The following is a 17,924-nucleotide window of genomic DNA, read 5'->3' as shown; positions in this document are numbered from 1 at the left end:
CAGGTGTCCAATGTGAGTTCAACTTTGTCCAAGCAGAAGCTGGCAAAATACCAAGTGCCAATGCAGTAATTCACTTATTCTTTTGCAGTAAACATTCCTTAAATATCATTCCTTCAATAGTCTATACAAATTCATTCAGGAAATGGATCTCTTTCTCCAAAATTAGTTTGGGATGTTTGGTAGTTTGCAGGCCTGAGATAACAAACAGATCTTGCACGAATAGGCATAAGCAGAGTAATTCTTAGGAACAGGAACAAATCAAAGTAGCACAGCCCAGAGGGAAGAAGTTTATTGCTGGGATCTCTGCTGAGAGCTGCATGATGTAGAAGAGGTGACCTGAGTTTCAGTGCTGGAGCTGCAGCATCAGCTCTGCAGTGTGACACATGTCATGCACCAGTCCCTGAGGCTATTCTGCATTTTGCAATGTACCAACCTCCTCCTCACCCGTAGCTTTAACCCCACTGCGACACATCTCCTCTCAAGGCCACCACCACGCTCAGGCAATTCCCAGCTATTCATAGAGGAGCTTCTATTAAAAGTAAAAGCACAATCAGCTTAAGAAATAGCCAGAGATTACACAAGAGATCACAGCAGCCAGAAAGAGAGAAAACCTAACATGTATTAGAATCGAGGGGTTCCATCATGACCCAGAGCAGTGGAAGCTCAGAGTAAATCATAAACAAGTCAGTGAGGCTAAATATCAGCATGAAACCTGTGAGGTTTAGAGCTTTGTTGTTTATTGGTTTAATTCTGAATTAACAGGCCTCCAGACATATTCCCCTGCTGAAAGGCAATTGTTCCTGTGCTGGAAGGCAGGTGGCAAATGGACAGTCATTATAAGCCTCATTTTTAGAGGTTTGTAACTACATGGATGAGGAAGAGCTCTCAGGGCTGAAACAGTCTGGTAATTTGTCAGAGCCCTGAGCCAGATCCTATGTAACTTACTCTGTCTTTACACATGTAAGAGTGGCAGGAAGACAAAGAGGAGGAACTGAACAAAGACTTCAAGATTTTTGCCTTTAGGTACTTCTTTCCTTGTTCTAAAAATTCAGCACCGCCTCCCTCATCACTGGATCTCCATTCTCAAATTTAAAATAAAGGGAAACACTAGTTTCTCCTAGTGCTCTCCAGGGTGAGTTAGCTGTGCTGTGAAAACATTTGCAGATGTTGAGAACCGACTGCTCAGCATCTCTGTAGACTTCTGCCTATTGATATGAGAAAGGGTCTGAATGCAGCTGAAAAACTACTCTGAAATACAGCTGCAGTTTATGATCAGCTTTTATCCAGCATTACAGCAACACTGCCTGGCTTTGCAGCCAAAATCCACAGCAGTATCAGTTTAACTCTGGCCATGTCCTCTCTCAGGCATCACATACACTACACTGGCCCCTCTTGCAGCAAGAGTGTTTCCCAGCCCCAAAATGACAGTCTGAGCAGTCAGACAGGAGCCCAGCACTTCCCATGTCTGTTATGGTTGTATTAACTCCTCACCCTTCCACACAGCTGCAACAACGCAGCCTAAAGCCATAAGAAACAGGAAAGACAGAGTTAAAGGAGACTGTTGAGGCAATACATTATTAAAATAGTATTTTCAGCCCCAGAGACTCCAGTTCAATTCCCATTTCCGTCACAAGTGAGGTACTGGGTTTATTCCAAACCTCATTTATTGTTCATTGCGACTGCAACACGAGTATTCTAGCAGAGCTTATAGCTTGAGACTAAGCCCTGATTTTTAGGAAGGGAAGAGATGACAATGCAGGTCTTAGAAGCTTTGAGAGCCTTTATACTTGTCTCCAGAAGCATTTAGGGAAACAGCATCGTTTAGAGAAAAAAAAAAAATACCCTCAAACCTCCATGTTAGAAATTGCTGTTTTCAATACAAAAGCTACACTGCTCTTCTGTTCGCTCAATTGCTGTGGCCAGGGCTCTAAGAAAAGCCACACAAGTCACAAGACTTGCAGAAAAATGGCAGAAGCTGGCAAGTTTGCTTCCAGTCAGCAAGACACAGCTTGAGGAGCTTGCATAACATCTGCTTCCAAGAAGCTCCCAAAAGCATGTTATGCTGAATTGCAAGAAGCCACTAACCAGGGACCATCTCACTTCCATTTGGTCATGGCTGGGTCTGCCAAAACTTTCCATGTCAGATGCTCTGGAGAAAACAGAGACACTGTTAGAGTTCAGACTCAGGGCTCATTATTCCTGTACTGTGTCTTGAAGGAAAGCAAAGCAGTTATCTACTACAGTCAGCAGCAGGCTCAGAGCTGTGACAAACCTGAAGGTCACAAAGGAAGCAAACGCCAGCAACTTAATTGTCCTGTCTGCCCACTGATATAAGACAGCTTAAGAAAACTGTGGAGCCACTTTATATTCAACTGTTATTAAAATATTCACTAATGGACTTTGAAAACAAAGCTGGACCTAACTACACAGTATCAATAAGTCACCTGGAATAATTGTTTAAAAATCTAACATTAATTGTGCCCTCAGTTGCCCATCAGTGTTTTGATGCAGTCTTGCCTGCTCATCAGTAAACACTGAAATGTTCTCAGCCCTCTCTTTGTGGCTAACCCAGTACCTATAGTAGTTAGTTCTGAGCAACACATCCAGTTTGCATTACTGAACTCCATCAAGTCACCCCAAAATCGGCATGATGTGTGCTTTAGATGGATCACAGATAAATGTAAATTAAGAGAAATAACTTTTTGCAATTTTTCCAGAGGCAGTACCTGCTTGCAGGCCGGCCACCTCCAAACCTGACCAGAACATGCAAGTACTGAAAGTCCCTAGCTACAAAACCCTGGGCTCACTCCCTTGTAGAGCTGTGCTACCCATCCCTGAAAGACCATGCTCAAAAATTCAAGGGCTAGCAGGCCATGTAGGACAGCCTCTCATCTCCAGTGCTTTCTAAGAACACCCTCACTCTTCAAATCCTGCACTTGATCTATGCCAGCAGCCAAAGGTGCCTGCACCAGAGACCCAACCTCTGCAGAGCAGATCTAAGTAACCTGCAAAATACTTACTGCAAATGAAGAATTAAAGTTCTTGGCACAACACTTCTGGAGAGAAGGCAAGCCTCTGTAAGGGCTCAGACAGACACTGCAGTGCCATCTTTACAGAATTTTCATTTATTATTAAGAAAAGCAGTTTATCACTTTATGCTTAATGTTGTCCAGTGTTAGTTCAAGTGTCCATTAATGATGTACACCTACATGTCACGGGAGACACCAACAGCCTCTAAGGATGGAGAAAAAGGTATAAAAATTAATTACTAAGAATTTAGCTTCAGAACACAGAACAGAATTCTACCTCAAGGCTGAACATGCCCATTTGTAATAAGATACAATATTCCTTAACCATGAGATTCCACTCTCTATGAGAAGGTGCAAAACCAGGTCAGAGGCCAGGAAGAGGAAACTTCAAGTAGAATGAGAAATTGTCCCACTAGCAAGCTACTTTTCCCACCATGCATGACTAGACTTCTGGGTTTGGTTTTTTTTGGACCAGATTTAATTTTGTCTCTCCTCCCAACTAGCAGTACTCTGACTCATATGGTTGCAGATCTGTGAGTCCAAGAAGGAGGAAAGAATTACACCCAAAGTTTTTGGGGTGTTTTTTTTAGTGGCATATCAAGGAAGTAGGTTTACCCTGCACATTATCAGTAAATCTCCTTTCACAGACACCGCCTCAAAACCAATTTTGCATTGGGCACATAGGCTGAACACACCATATGCTTCTAGATGACTGCCTGCCACCCCTTCACTAACTCTTCTGGTTTTGCTACTCATGCACTGCCTGAAAAAAAAAAAACTAAGTACTGGCTCACATGGGTGGAGAACACATGGATTTGTTCTTGTCCAATAAATTCACTGCTCAAGGCATCATAATAAGTTTCACCTCAGCAGCTAGAACACAGCAAGAACTGTTTTCTTAATTAACTTATGCTAAGTTGTAAGTTGCTTCCATTTCTCCTCAAAAAGATCCATCTTAAAAAAAACTTATTCAGAATTTTTACTCATGCTAGTACAGACAGACTCAAACCCGGAGTACAAAGTAGGGACATTGAGGAATTCACCAGATCAGGAAGGGGATTAACTTCCTGCCTTAGAATAACATTTTCAGAAGCTGCCTCAGATAGGAGGTGTTGCAGACAGACTCCCACTCCTTCTATTTAAGTCTAGCAGGGTTCTGCCTGCTCTGAGCATCTGGAAGAGTCAGGGTCAAGGACTTGGCTTGGTATTCCCAGATAGGTATTGAATGGCTTCTGAAAACAATCAGTACCCTTTAAAAACAGTAGATCATCTTTGCTTTGCCTCGTTTTATTAAGGTTTTTTCACTGTGTGATAAGCAAAACAAGTATGAAAAAACAGGAGCAGCTGACAGTTTAGGTTTTGGGAACTTCTGACTCCTTTTCCCACTGGTTCTGTTCCCTCTTTACAACCTTGTATCACTGCATCCTGTTTACTGAGGAAACACACAAAAATTCCACATGTATTTATCACAAAGTACAGTGAGAATTAATAAAAAAACCTCAAGATGCTCTAAGACTCTCAGCTTGAGGATTATCATGCTAACAAGGAAGAGTCCACAAGGAAATGCAGCGTCCCTGATCTGTCAGCTATCAGGTGATGAATTCCAGCAATGACAAGGCAACCTGTCATTTTCACACACCAGTAGGTCCAAACACCAACTTGCACCACACTGAGCACCACATTCCCCACTGGACTGCAGTTGATTTCCCTTCCCTAGGTAAATTCTGATATGATCTGAAACATGCCATAAAGATCCCTTCTTCTAGAGAATGTAAGGCCAGTGGGCAGTTACCAGAAGCACGAGATCATCACTAAAGAGTTAAGCTGAAAGATCTGCTACAGCTAGAAAGATCTGCAGGGAACATTTAACTGCTGCAGGAAGTAGAAAAAATATTAGACTTGTACTTATTTGAGCCAACCCCAATAGGACTAAAACAAGCTGACAACAAACACAGGCAGACACTGCTGCTGCATCTATGAACACTGAGATTCATGAGGTTTTCCCTCACAGACATCCATGTTATGCTATGTTTTAACTTAATTATGTATCTTCTTCTAGCAGTCCTCCTCCCACAAGTGTTTGCTCAGAGCTCTACAGATTTCTCTTAAATTAAATTATTTTATCTTGGGGTCTGCTGTAACACCTTACCCATTTCCCCCAGTGCTCCGTATTTTCTTCCTTCCCCAATTAATCCAAGATGAAAATAGGTATTTTCTTCACTGGAGACCAAAGACTGGCTGCCATTTGAAGGACTTACTGACCATAGTTTATTTCTCTAAGCAGCACAATCCTATTCCTGGCTCTTGCACCATCACTGCAACCCTAAATAAGTCAGTTCACAAGCAGTGCCTGTGTTTTTAAGCTGCAAATAGACAACAGGATTTGACTGGCTCACAGATGTATTTATCATACAACAATGAAAGGTCCATGATTTGCAATTAATCATCTCTCTGCCCGCACACATCTCAAAATCAGAACCCTCAAAAATTTAGAAGAATCACTCTGAAGAGTGGCCAAAGCATGTGTCATGAATGTATCTTCTTGTTTAAATTGAAATCTGCTCCTGAAGCACTGCAGTGATGCTCAGCATTGCCCAGTACAACAGACATCCCCAATCTATACATAATGTAGCCGTTTTACAAGATTTGAAATCTCAGTCCTCAACACTCAAGCTCATGAACCACATACTGCAGAAGCCTGAGCAACTTAGAAGTACAAAGATCATCATCAAAACAGTTTTCCTGCAGGAACAGGCCAAGTATCTGGATCTCTTTATGCATCCTTTTAGGATCCTTCACTTCTACATGGTTGCTAAACACTGCTGTTGGTCTCTGAAGGTATTTTGCTGAGGAAGCTTTCCATAACAAAGCAAAGTATTTGTTATCAAGGAAGGCATTCCCTCATCATATCTTGGGGGTGTAATTATCTCTAAATGGCTGTGGAAGGCATTAAGCTGCTCCTCAGAGTTATACCTGCAGCCAAACTAAAGCCTGTGGCTTCAGGATCTAGCTTTGCATCACCAGTATGGGACATAGAAAGGCAAAGAGACGCTGCCAGGCCCGTGCCTGATTTTGTCACAGCAATTACTGCAGCTATGCCTAATGAGCATTTAGCCTTTTGATTGCCACAGGCATTGCAGTGCTGCATTTTCCCTGCTCTTTTACCCATGTGGAAATTTCAGTGTGTTAGGAGAGGCAAGGTTAGCCCAATGGTTGAGTTTAGGCCCACACCTGTCTCCTGATTCCTTCCAGGCAACACAAAAATATCAGGGAATTCAGCATGTACCATCAGAGCCTGGTGACAGGCTGCTAAGCACCCCTGGTTTGGGTGCACAGCTTCCAAGAGAAGGTGCTTATGGGGTACCAGATCCCAGCTTGGGTCTGGGGTCAAATAAACACTGATTCACTTTGTACAAGTTTGGCACTGCTCAGGTCCCTTGATCATAAACAAGATGGTTTCATCTCCATTCAAGTCCTTCCACCCACTGTTCCCAGCCCTTAGTCACTGCCTCCTCAGCAGCCCCCTGAAACCATCTGTTCTGGAGAAGTCAGAGGTGCCTTGTTTTCCCCATGAAGAGCAATGCAGCTGTCCCAGCAGGGCTGAGCAGCACCCTGCCTTGGATCAGAGGCACAGCCATCCCAGGAACCAGCTGAACACAGCCCAGGCCTTCCAGCTCTCCTGTTTGTAAAGCACAGGTAACAGTAATACTCCCAGAAACCCAGAGATTTGTGTAACAGTGCTCTGAGATCACAGGATTTAAAGAAAGGATGTTTGTTATTTTCACATGGTAAAGTAAGAGTGGCATGAACAGGGATGATTATACAAACAGCCTTGTGGGCTGTCTCGTACAACCTCCTCAGTCATTTGGGCTCTTAAGTCAAATTAGCACATACCACATGCTTTGTTCTTTTTATCAGACCAATTCTGCTGGTACAGTTGCCTGCTCCAAGACCTATTTATTTAGAAAAGGAGGCTGCAGGGAAGTAACAATACCTTAAGAACAGACTAAATGATCACTGAGGTCCCTTCCAACCTGAGTTATCCTTCAACCTTATAACCACACCGACAGGAAATGCCTGGAGCTCACCCAATTAACCTTCCTTCCATTTCTGGGGCCCAGGACAAACCAGTCTGTGGACAGATGTGTCACCTGTGTGGCTTCTACTTGGCTTCTTGTTTCTTCAGCAATTTTATCAGCACCAGCCAGTATCCGAGCCACCACACTGATTCTCCAGCGGCAAAAGCACACATAGCAGCCACACTGACATCTGGTATTACAAATACAAGCTCTGCACTGTTGGATAATCTGTTAACAGCAGAGTAAGTGTCACTGAAAACGCAATTAGCAGCGACTACTAAGCCATCGAATTCAGGAGGGGAAAAATATTTGTTTGGTAAGACATGTAACTAAACACTGACTGCAGGCAGGATCACTCCTCCCTGCCTGTAGGTTTCCACTGAGTGTGGGATCAGTGCTGCTGCAAGGTGCCTGCAGCAGCCCTGGACTGGAGCCCTGCACAGCCACAACACAGGTCTGGCAGGGGGCAATGTGCTGTCCTTGTTAGGGAAACGTGATTTGATGACAATTTGAAAGGAGCCCCACAGGTCCTGAGCAGGGGAACCAGCCCTGTTGGGGCCTCCAGCCCCTGTGCTGAAGTGTCTGCATCATGCCCATCAGGCAGTACCAACCACATCAGCATTTGTTCTTGCACAGATTTCCATCCACTCAGAGAGAAACTCATCAGCACTCACATTCCCTGTGCAGAGAGCAGCTGCTGAGCAATAGCTGCACCACCACCCTGGTATCAAGCAGGAGCAGTGACATATGCCATGTCCACACCACAGCAATAATTGTATTTGTACACAGTAGGTCTACACACAATTTCTCCTTACGACTGTTCAGACAAGAAAACAGCCTTTGTCACAATTACACTGAAGAACCATGCTCATTCTGGATACTATTTCCATAGCTCCTTATCATGGTTTCCAATACCCACAGAGAAAGAAAAGAGACTATACATTACAGCAGGGCCCCAACACAATTTTAACAGGATTGGGATTTGCAGCATATACATACATTCTGTGGTAAGAGGTCTCAAGTTACCAGTCTAAACTAGCCAGCACTCAGGGGTATCAAATGGAGAAAGACCTCTTCACACTGACATTTTCCATTTCCCTTCCAATTATTTCCTCTAAATGCTTTTCTACAGACAGCTCTCAGCTCCTGCTCAGGGGACCCTTAATTATTTCATTTTCTAAAAGCCACGGCACTATAACTTGCTGCTAGAGGGACAGCTGATGGGACACGGTGAGGTCATAAATTCTCTTGTGACAGGAGTCATCAGAAAGAGACAGAAGATAATTGAATTCATATATTTTCCACCAAGCAGATAAAACTCCTGGTTCTAAATTGGTGCCAGTGAAGATGCACCAAGGATTAGTAAATCCTCTTGTGTGGTTGGTCTAAAGGAGAGGAGCAGTTTACCCCAACACACCGACTGTCCTTCCTCCAACAAATCCCCCTCTGGCCCAGCAGCCCTACATTATCTACGACACCATTGCAGCACTGCCTGCACAGATCCTCTAAAAAGGATTTACGAGGTTTGACTGCCAGTACTTAGAAAGCATGAAAACAGCAGAGCCAACAGGTGAACCCATTTTGCTCAAAGATTGCAGAAGATCCATTTTCCCCTTCTTCAAAAGCTGTGGCCCAACAAGTTTTTCACTTGAGTAGCAGGATTTTTTTTTTCTGTCACTATGCACAAACAAGTAGATCCTGGACTATGACCTGAGGTTCAGCAGAATGTGTTTCTGCAATGTCCTACCCTTGGCATGATCCCAGCATCTCTGAGGGATACGCTGCATGGATGTTTGGAAGTTAGCTAAAAGAGATGCCAAACTCTTTAAATTTCATATTCTTATTTTTTCAAAACTCTTTGATCTATGGCAGAGAAGAATTTTTATTTTGATCATGCTTTCTTTGTACCAGATGCAACCTCTGTGCCTTCCTCCTAGTACACCCAGTACTCACTGCTCAAAGATACCCTTGCACAGGTCCAGAATTTGAGGCTACTTGCAGCTAAACAAGCAGTTAATCCACAGCACAGACCCTTCTGACAGTGGAAAAGCTCTATAAGCCATCCAACAGCAAACAGCTTAAAAGAAAAAGTGGGGGTAGGGAAATGAGATCCAATAGATGTTGTCACAAACGCAGTTCGCTGAAAGAGAAAAACCCACGCAAGCATCTGACCAGGTATCAGCAGTCACTGCTTTAAGGCAAGTCACCAGAAACCTGCATGCTCCTTATAGCATAAAAAAACACCTTGATAACTAAAATCTGTATATAACTTAATACAATTAATTAGCAAGGAAAAATGTGAGGAACATTCCCCCCCGCCCCCCCCCCCCAGGTGTTGTGTGTCTGCACTGGAGCAGATACCCAAGCAGCGCGGTCTGCAATTTACTCAAGTTGCAGATGATGAATGCGAAGGTCACATGAAGGGAAGGCATCAGTATATTGCCTGTCACAAAATGGTAGCACCCGGGGATTTGAGCATATAGGAGAGCTATAACCCCGTCCTTCCTATAGCCTCCCCGCAGCTCCTGACATGGCATCCGCTATGGAGGACAGCGAGCCTGGGCTGGGGGAGGGGGACGGAGCAGATTAAACTTAAACACCCTCCGCATCACCCCCCCCGCAGCGACAACATCCATCCTGAGCCCCGCACCGAGCAGGGCACGGATGGGGCCGGCCCCCACAGCCCCTTCAGCCCCTCCGTTATGTAACAGCCAGGACAAGGGGGGGCTCCCACCGGCCGCCAAGGTGCGGCAGTGGCGGGGACCCCGCTGCGGAACGTCCCCGGGCGGGGAGCCCTCCCTCCCTCCTTCCCTCCCTGCCCGTACCCCTGCACCGCAGCGCCCGGGCGTCCCGCAGCGCTGCCCGCGCACACACACGCGCCGAGCGGAGCGGAGGAGCAGCGAGCGGAGCGCTGTCCCCGCTCCGCGCTGTGCCCGCACCGCGTTCACAGTGCCCGCACCGCGCTGTCCCTGCGCCCGCTCCCGCACCGCGCTGCCCGTGAAGAGCCGCTGCTCCCGCACCGCGCTGGCCATGCGGCAGCTCTGCCCGCGCCCCCGGGGACACCCCCTGCTCACCTCCCGACGAAATTCTCCAACACGGAGCTCTTGCCGGCGCTCTGCCCCCCCACCACGGCGATCTGCGGCAGGTCGAGGTTGGCGTTCTGCCCGATGGCGGCGAAGGCGTCCTGCAGCCGGTTGACCAGCGGGATGAGATCTTCCATCCCGCGGTTCCCCATGGTTGCGGCGCGGCTCCTCGCACAGGCGAGCTCGCACTAACCCTTCCCGCAGCCCTCCCCGGCTCTGGGGCCGGTGGGCAGCGGCTCCAGCCCGCGCCCCTCGCCCCGCTCGACGCCGCCCGGGCTCCGCTCGCCTCAGCCCGCCCGCCGCGCCTGTAGAGAGCCCCGTGCTGCCGCCAGGGGGCGTTAAAGGTACCGGTGACGCGCTGCATCCTGGGAGATGTAGTCCGGTGGCTGCGAGGGGCCGGGGTCGGCACGGCACGGCACGGGTGTCTGTGCCCAGAGAGCTGGGAACGGGGCTCGCTCCCAAAACCAGAGCAGTTCAGCTTGCCCCGGGGCTGCGTTTGTGTGCGGCAGGTTGGCACACCTGTGTGGCCCAGCCGCTGTGGATGCACAGTGACGGTGTACCTGTCCGTGAGGCCGAGCCGCCAGCACGGTGCCACGGTCCCTGAGGCATTCCCTGCCTCCAGCTGTGCAGCTCTACCAGCGAACAGGTAAAATGTGATCAAAGGACCCTCATGGCTTGGTTATTACACCTGCACTATCTGATCCTCACAGCCACACGCTTCGGTCAGTGCACCACAGTTTGGTCACAGTACTTGGGAATGGGCTGGCACCTGTACAGGAGGGCCTTGTGTGAGGCAGCACTCCTGAAATCACCAGAATACAGGAAACACTTGAGATTAAACTGGAGGTTTGCAAAAACCCTACCACTCTCTGAGCACCTAGCTAGAATAAGATGGCAGAGGCTAGAATAAGATGTTTTTTAAGGTCTCTTCTAACCCATTCTATAGCAGAGGTTAGAATGTTATTTAAGGTCCCTTCCAACCCATTCCATGGCAGAGACTAGAATTAAGATGTTTTTAAGGTCCTTTCCAACCCATTCTATGATTCTGCTGCTTCATTCAAACACAAATGAAAAATGCATCAATTTCTGTTTATAGCTGTAAAACAGTGGATGTGTTGCCAGGCTTGTTTTAGAGAAATGGAAACAGGTGCTTCATTTTATGTACCCAGATTTTGTTTTTAAAATTACTTGTCTGCAATAAAGAGGGAACAGCTTGGTTTTAGACTTTTAAAAGGGATGGGTTTTTAATAAGAATATAACATGAGGCCATATTTGATTTCAAAGTATAGCAATGAAAACAAGTGTTCAAAAAAGCATCTGATGGCTAGCAATGACTCAGAAGGATGGAGAATGTTGCATTTCAAACACCTCTCAGTTCGTGCTACCCAAGACTCCTATTCACAGCTCAGAGAGAGATGGGGGTGGAGGGGGAAATGAAATACAAAAAACTGCAACAGATTTTGAGCTGTCTGTTTTGTTTTAACCAGGAGCTTTTTAGTCACAATAATTATAATGACTAGTTCACAGATGTCCATCAAATTTAATCCATGCAAAAATACCTATGTGGACACACAGAGAAACTGAGGCAACCATGGTGAGGGATGAATTTGCCCCATGCTCTAACAGATCACCAGTGTGCAGGTAAGAGCACTGAAGGGAGGGAAGGGAGCTGCTCCATCTGTATGGGTAACACCATTGTAGGGCATACGTGGGCAGTTTTGGGGGCTGTCAATGCTATTTTTTCCTCTCAGCAAATTACCCAGTAAATCTCAAGAAATGAGCTTAAGAAATTCAATATAGACTGTGGACAAAAGCCTTTGAGCAGCCTTGCAGCCATTCTAATAATTTATGTTGAAGGATTCTGGAAAAAAACTGCTATGGATAGCTGCTCTTTGTAAGAGGTCACCACAAAAAGAGCAATGAAGAGTATCAAAGGCTCAAATAATGATGTCACCTTCCTCCCTGGATCAGAGCCGAAGCTCAGGGAACTTTAGACCATGAGGATCTTTGAAGCTTTATTTGAGGAACCATAAGAAGAAAACCATCCTTTTCCCAGAGCTCACTGTAACTTGAAGTTCACCAGTGCAATACAGAGAAAGATTGCCCAGTTGCATCACTTCAATCACCTCACACAATTTACCAGCTGTACTAAAAACTCTCAGTGGCCATGACCAGCCTCACCTGGTGGACACATCTGGTCACATTCCCCCCACATCTGTGGACCTGGGAGGTCCATCAGTCCCTGCTGACTCATGGAGAAGTGTTTGTTTCTGGTTCAGTTGCAGCCCATGGAGCCTTTGGGTCTGGGTTTCACTCACAGGTTGACTCCTTAGCTTTGTCCCCATGAACTCTGAGTGAGTATCTTGTTTTGGGTTAATCAGCTCTAGAAATAATCATTCAGGTTATACCACTTCTTTGGCAAAGCTAAAATGAAACTAATCCATTTGCTTTGAGAAATGTTTGTGAAAGACTATTGAAAACATATTTAAGTATCAACATACATAAGACTACATCAACATATATAAGTTTATATCAACAGCTGATTTTGAAGATTGAGGGGAAAAGTAGGATTTATGTTGCCAGTTAGGGAGCTCATACAGTACAAAGGCTTATGCATGATTTCTTTGCAGGTTTCTTTCCTATGCTGTCTAGTTTTATTTTTCCATGAAACTCATACTTAGGAAATGTGGTTCTTTGGGGGATATATGGGGGATTTTGGCCTAATTGAAGTCTTAAAGGGCAAAACTGACAGGAGGGATGAGGGGAGCTAATAGTGTGCTCTCCAGGTGCACAAGAAAGGAACAAAAGGAATGATGGCATTGGGAAAACATGCAGAATATTGGCGACCTTTACATGGATCAATATTCCTGTAAAACTGAGAGATGCACAGAATCTGCTCCGGCTTCTTTGTCCTGCAGAGATATTTGTAAGCAAAATGAGCTCCAGTGTCTGCCTGCATTGTCACCCCAAACCACTCATTTACGGTGTGAAGTCTGAACGCTTCTGCAGCCGCTCAGCCCGGAGAGACTGACCTCGAGCATCCCGGGCAGCCAGGCTTGGATTTTCTGAAGCGTTACAAACCTGCACCTCCCGCTGATGAAAAAGTGAACTGCAGGCACTCGGAGTCGCTCCTGGAGCCTTCCATTTTCTCTCCTGCCACAAACTGAGTTCCAAGGATGTTCTCAGCAAACAAACCTTTTGATTCTGTAATACCTCCTACCTGTGACTTACTCAGCAGCGTGTAGCAGACAGAGCAAGAAAAACAAAAGGTATTTCAGTAACTGGAATTAATAGGAAAAACCTTTTTTTTTTTTTTTTTAATCTTAGTAGAAAAACTGAAGATGTGAACAAAGAAAAACAAGAGGAATGAAACATTCCCCCCCCACACCAGTGCTATAAATATTTCTGAATGTACTTTAACATGAATCCCTAAAAGTGCATGTGGCCAAGCATATGTGTGTTTCTATGTATGGCTATCAACATTACCACAGTTGTGTATGCTGATTTTGTCACCTCATGCAAATAGGACTCCCAGTTTAGTTAGCATAATTAGAAATAGACATTTGAGAGCTGGATTCTGTCCTTCATTCCTTGCCCTTGCAAAAATAACATATCTAGTCCTCAGAGTAAAAAAGAGGCAAAAATGTGGAATGCAATCAGCTTATGAGTCTCTAAGTTACTTGCAAAATGTTTCTGCTGACTCCAGGTAGTATGAATGTTTAGAATATTTCACTGTGGGTCTTGAAGTGGACAATTCTGGCCTTTTGGGTTCCTAAAAATAGTTATAAACACAGGTAAGAATTTAAATTTAATGTTTAAAAGCAGAGGTTAAAAGTTCCAAAAAGAAACTGGCCTAGGATTGTCATTGTCCATACTAATACTACATAATACAGCTGATCAATAGTTTAAAATGTTAACTAAAATTAGCTTCTTAAATTTTCATAACTATCTAAAGGTGCCTATAGATATAGAAAATGCTTAAGTATCTATTTTATAGGTACTTAAGTGCTACTATAGTAGTAATGGTACCATAGTAACATCATTGATCTCTTGTGGTATCAGTTCCTCAGAGAAAAAAAAATTATTTTTAATGCTCCTATTAATTGCAAAAGCTATTTGTAAGAAAAAGAGCCTTTAATTTTTGAATTTTCAAATATATTGTATTTTATTGGTAGAATAACATAGTGAAATGCTTCTTCATCTTCTGTACTTAAACTGAATTGATGTGCAGATCCCCCAAAAAGAGGTAAAAGAAGATAAATCTGGTGCATAAGACACTAAGACAGTATTATTGTGAGTGTGACTCTCCAGAAGCCAGAGTATACATAAGGAAAGAAAGAAGCTGAATGTTATACTCCAATAAGAATGGGATCTGCACAAGGATATGAGTTTAAATTAATATTTTAAGAGCAACAAAGCTGAGTTCTCTGTGCTTTCTGCATCTAGTGAGATGTCATAAAATGGCTTCTGGTATGTATTTTACCTTGTGAGACTGAAAATCACTAATAGGAGCTGATTGAACATGTGGTAAAATGGATATAAAAACTATCTTTAGCTCTTGTGGGCCTGTCCTGCCCATCAAGATATATCAAGAATAGGTTTCTAGAACTATATTACAAAGAACAAGGGAAAACATCCTTTAATTCACAGATCATTTTGGTTTGAAATGTTGTGTGAATCCAGTCATCCTCCAGATAAAACAGACATGGAAAACAGTGTAATTCCAGTAACTAATGTCAGCTGTTAAGAGCATGTCTGGTGAAACCTGACCCATTCTTTCAATAGATAGGCCCCCAAACCAGGAGAAGAAAGTACTTTCAAGCTCCATATGCTTTTTCTCCGAGAAGTTTGTGAGGCTTAAACACATTATGGTGAGAACTAGTTATATCCTGGTGAAATGGATGAGTAATCACACCATCCTTGCAGATTGCAGAGGAAATTGTGGGCACCGCAGTATGTTGGTGCTGTCATAGGCACTGAGAAAACTTGGGTTTTCAAAAGTGATGTGGCTTCACCAAGGGTTGCATACCAAGTCTTTTTCAAAGCCTAAATTAAAACATAAAACTGCACAGTGCAGTCATATGCTGGAAATTAGAAATCTCTGGTTATCTGCATGCCTGATCCAGTCCCTGGAAAAAATTCATATAGCCCAGCAAAAACTTGGCTGTATAATACAATCCATCTCCTAATAAAAAGCATTCATATGCTCTGTCCTCTTATCTGCCAACAGATTTCATAACCCTGATCTAATCATACAGAGGTGTAGAGCAGGTTGCCTTATAGTCATGATCCACCAACTGCACTGGCTACAGTCTCTGCATTGCAGGAGGCTTTCTGGGTTGTTCTCTTAGCCTGAACTTCTAAATCTTACTCTGTTTTATTCACTCCCATTGCCAAGGAGGCACTCTCAAGCCTAGGGGATACATGGGTTGGTTTTGAGTGATAGTGCTGTAGTCTGCATTGTGGCTCTTATTAAGGTTCTGTGTATTCTCCCATTAAGAGCTTTATTTGCCACTGCACACTGAGTAGTGAGTTGCTTAATTATTGAAAGGGAGATGTTCTTTGCAGGAAAAAACAACTGTCAGTGGATGGGAGGTCAAGGTCTGTGTTCCAATGACCACTAGGCACTGACAGCACCTTTCAGCTGTCAGCCTGACACGCTGTTTTGCTGCTTGTAGTGAAGGAAAGGATCCTAACCCAATTTTCTGCAGTTCCCTTATATCTCTGTATGACTTTCAAACTAAATGGTTTGATTATCTGAATCTGGGGCTTTCTCTTCTGCATTCAATTAAACCCTCTCTGATAGGTAGGTTCACATTTGGACATAAAGGCATGTCTGAAATCAGTTTGGGTTGTAAGTTGATGGAGCAGCACATCTTTCTTTGCTTCCTATAACCATGGTCCTGTCTTGTGTTGTGCAGGCACAGGACTAAATCCATGTCCAGATTTGTGTTCAAGGCAGTAGACCTATGGACTATTTATAAATTCAAAAATGTTGTTTATTTAATTATTTGTATGTAGGGTTTCAGAGAGAAAAGCCCAGTCTATGAGGGGAGCCTGTAGACTATGTCAGAACGTAAAATCTGACAGTGAAGAAACTTAGTTACTTGTATGTTTCATTAGTAAGCGGTTTGTAAATTTCCAAAGGGAACATACAAAGAATACTTACAAGAGCTTTAGTTGTAGATTTAAGAACAGAGGACATCAATTTCACGTTTACATTTATCTATACAACCTGAATTCTGGCTTTCCCAGGCCTGGCTGATTTCTGTACTGGGATTGTAGGATTAACCCTCACCCCCTCTGCTGCAAACCAGCCAGGCCAGTGGCTGCTGTAACAGCACCATTACAGGAGCAGAGGATGAACTATGCAAAATGATTTTTAAAAGACTCCATGCATGTTTTTTGTTCTGTGTGTGTGTTCCCTAGGACGACATTTAAGTTTCCATGCTTAACAGGAAAGCATTTTCTCTGTGTGCAGACAGCCTTAAAGGGCTCTGGACACGAACATTGATTAATATGGATAGTCATCTCCAAATTGATGATTGCAAAATCAGGATGGTATAAAAAGAACCAAAGGAAAAATCAACATATGCTGCTGCTGCATTTAAAATTATTAATTATAACTATATATCACCAGTAACTGTCTGTGTTCAGCCTACAATGCTTTCAGGTAAAAATCAATTCCAAGGACTTTATGAATCAAGTAGTCTTTACTGGCATGAATAAAAAGACTATAAAGTAAATTATTTCAGGATGGATTCTCTAGAATAGCAAGGATCAGAAATGCATCTTGATCCTTGTGAGGTTTAGCATAAGAAGAAATGATAGTCACAGTATATTTTTATAGAGAGCCTGTGTGTACTGAAAGTGCTTAAAATTAATTTTGCTATGGAAAATAAGCTGTGCACGAAAGGTTTTGCTGCAAACCCACCCCCTGCCAAAAAAAAAAAAAAAACCAAGCAAACAAACAAACCAAAAAAAAAAAAAAAAAAAAAAAAAGGGGGACGGACCTGCTAGAGAAGTCATCTCAGTCTACAGTATAAAGCAATATTACAAAAGTCCCTGTTTGTTTTTTTCCAGGTTTTCATAATAGGCTTGCCAAGATGTGACCACAGCAAATGGCCAGAGGCTGCTTTGGGTTTTTTCCATCTTCTCGGTGAGATGGTTACCAAAGATTCCCCTGGACTATTTAAAAAAAACCAAAAAAACAACAAAGAGCAGAAAGCCCACGCTGTTGGATGCCATCTGCTGCTCCTGTGCAGCAGTTTATTCCATTCCCTGCCCAGCCCTGGGCAGATGGTGTCCATTCCCTCCCAGCCCTCTCGAGGGACAGGGAACCTCAATGCCGCCTCTGCGCGGGGAATGAGGGATGGAGGTGCTGCGGGCCGGGGCGACCTGAGAGGAGGCTCCGGGGGTGATCCCCAGCCCCGCGGGGGCGGCCTTGTCCCGCAGCCCTGCCCAAGGAGCTGCCTCCCGCCTGGGCTGGGCCGGGCAGCGGGGCCGGGCAGGTGCTTGTTGTCCCCGGCGGGAAGATGGAGGCGGCGGGCGGGGAGCGGTGATCGCCGCGGGCTGCGCCGTGAGTGTCGGCGGGGCGAGGAGGCGAAGGGACGGGAAGCGGCTGCGGGTCCCGGAGCGGCCCCGCGGCGGGCAGGGGAGGGTGGGAGCGGGTTTTGGGAGGTGGGGTTTGGAAACCTCTTCCACAGGCTGCCGCTTGCGATGACCCCGGGGGG

The 17,924-nt window shown here is 44.7% G+C and overlaps 1 protein-coding gene across 11 annotated transcripts in view; it reads right to left on the bottom strand.

Moving 5' to 3' along the window:
- DNM1 (dynamin 1) overlaps nt 1-10,486 on the bottom strand; it is a 65,069-nt gene extending 54,583 nt beyond the window's left edge. For all 11 annotated transcript variants that reach the window (XM_054284424.1, XM_054284418.1, XM_054284420.1 and 8 more), the window contains exon 1: nt 10,183-10,486. In XM_054284424.1, coding sequence (XP_054140399.1) covers nt 10,183-10,343 — 161 coding nt within the window. In that variant the 5' untranslated portion in view covers nt 10,344-10,486. The remainder of the gene's footprint in view (nt 1-10,182) is intronic.
- Nucleotides 10,487-17,924: the final 7,438 nt, after the last annotated feature.

The sequence above is a fragment of the Melozone crissalis genome, unplaced genomic scaffold, assembly GCF_028551555.1.
Source record: "Melozone crissalis strain CALT ecotype California unplaced genomic scaffold, PUWL_Pcris_2 ptg000041l_1, whole genome shotgun sequence".
NCBI classification, from domain to species: domain Eukaryota; kingdom Metazoa; phylum Chordata; class Aves; order Passeriformes; family Passerellidae; genus Melozone; species Melozone crissalis.
This window is presented reverse-complemented; position numbering and strand designations above follow the sequence as displayed.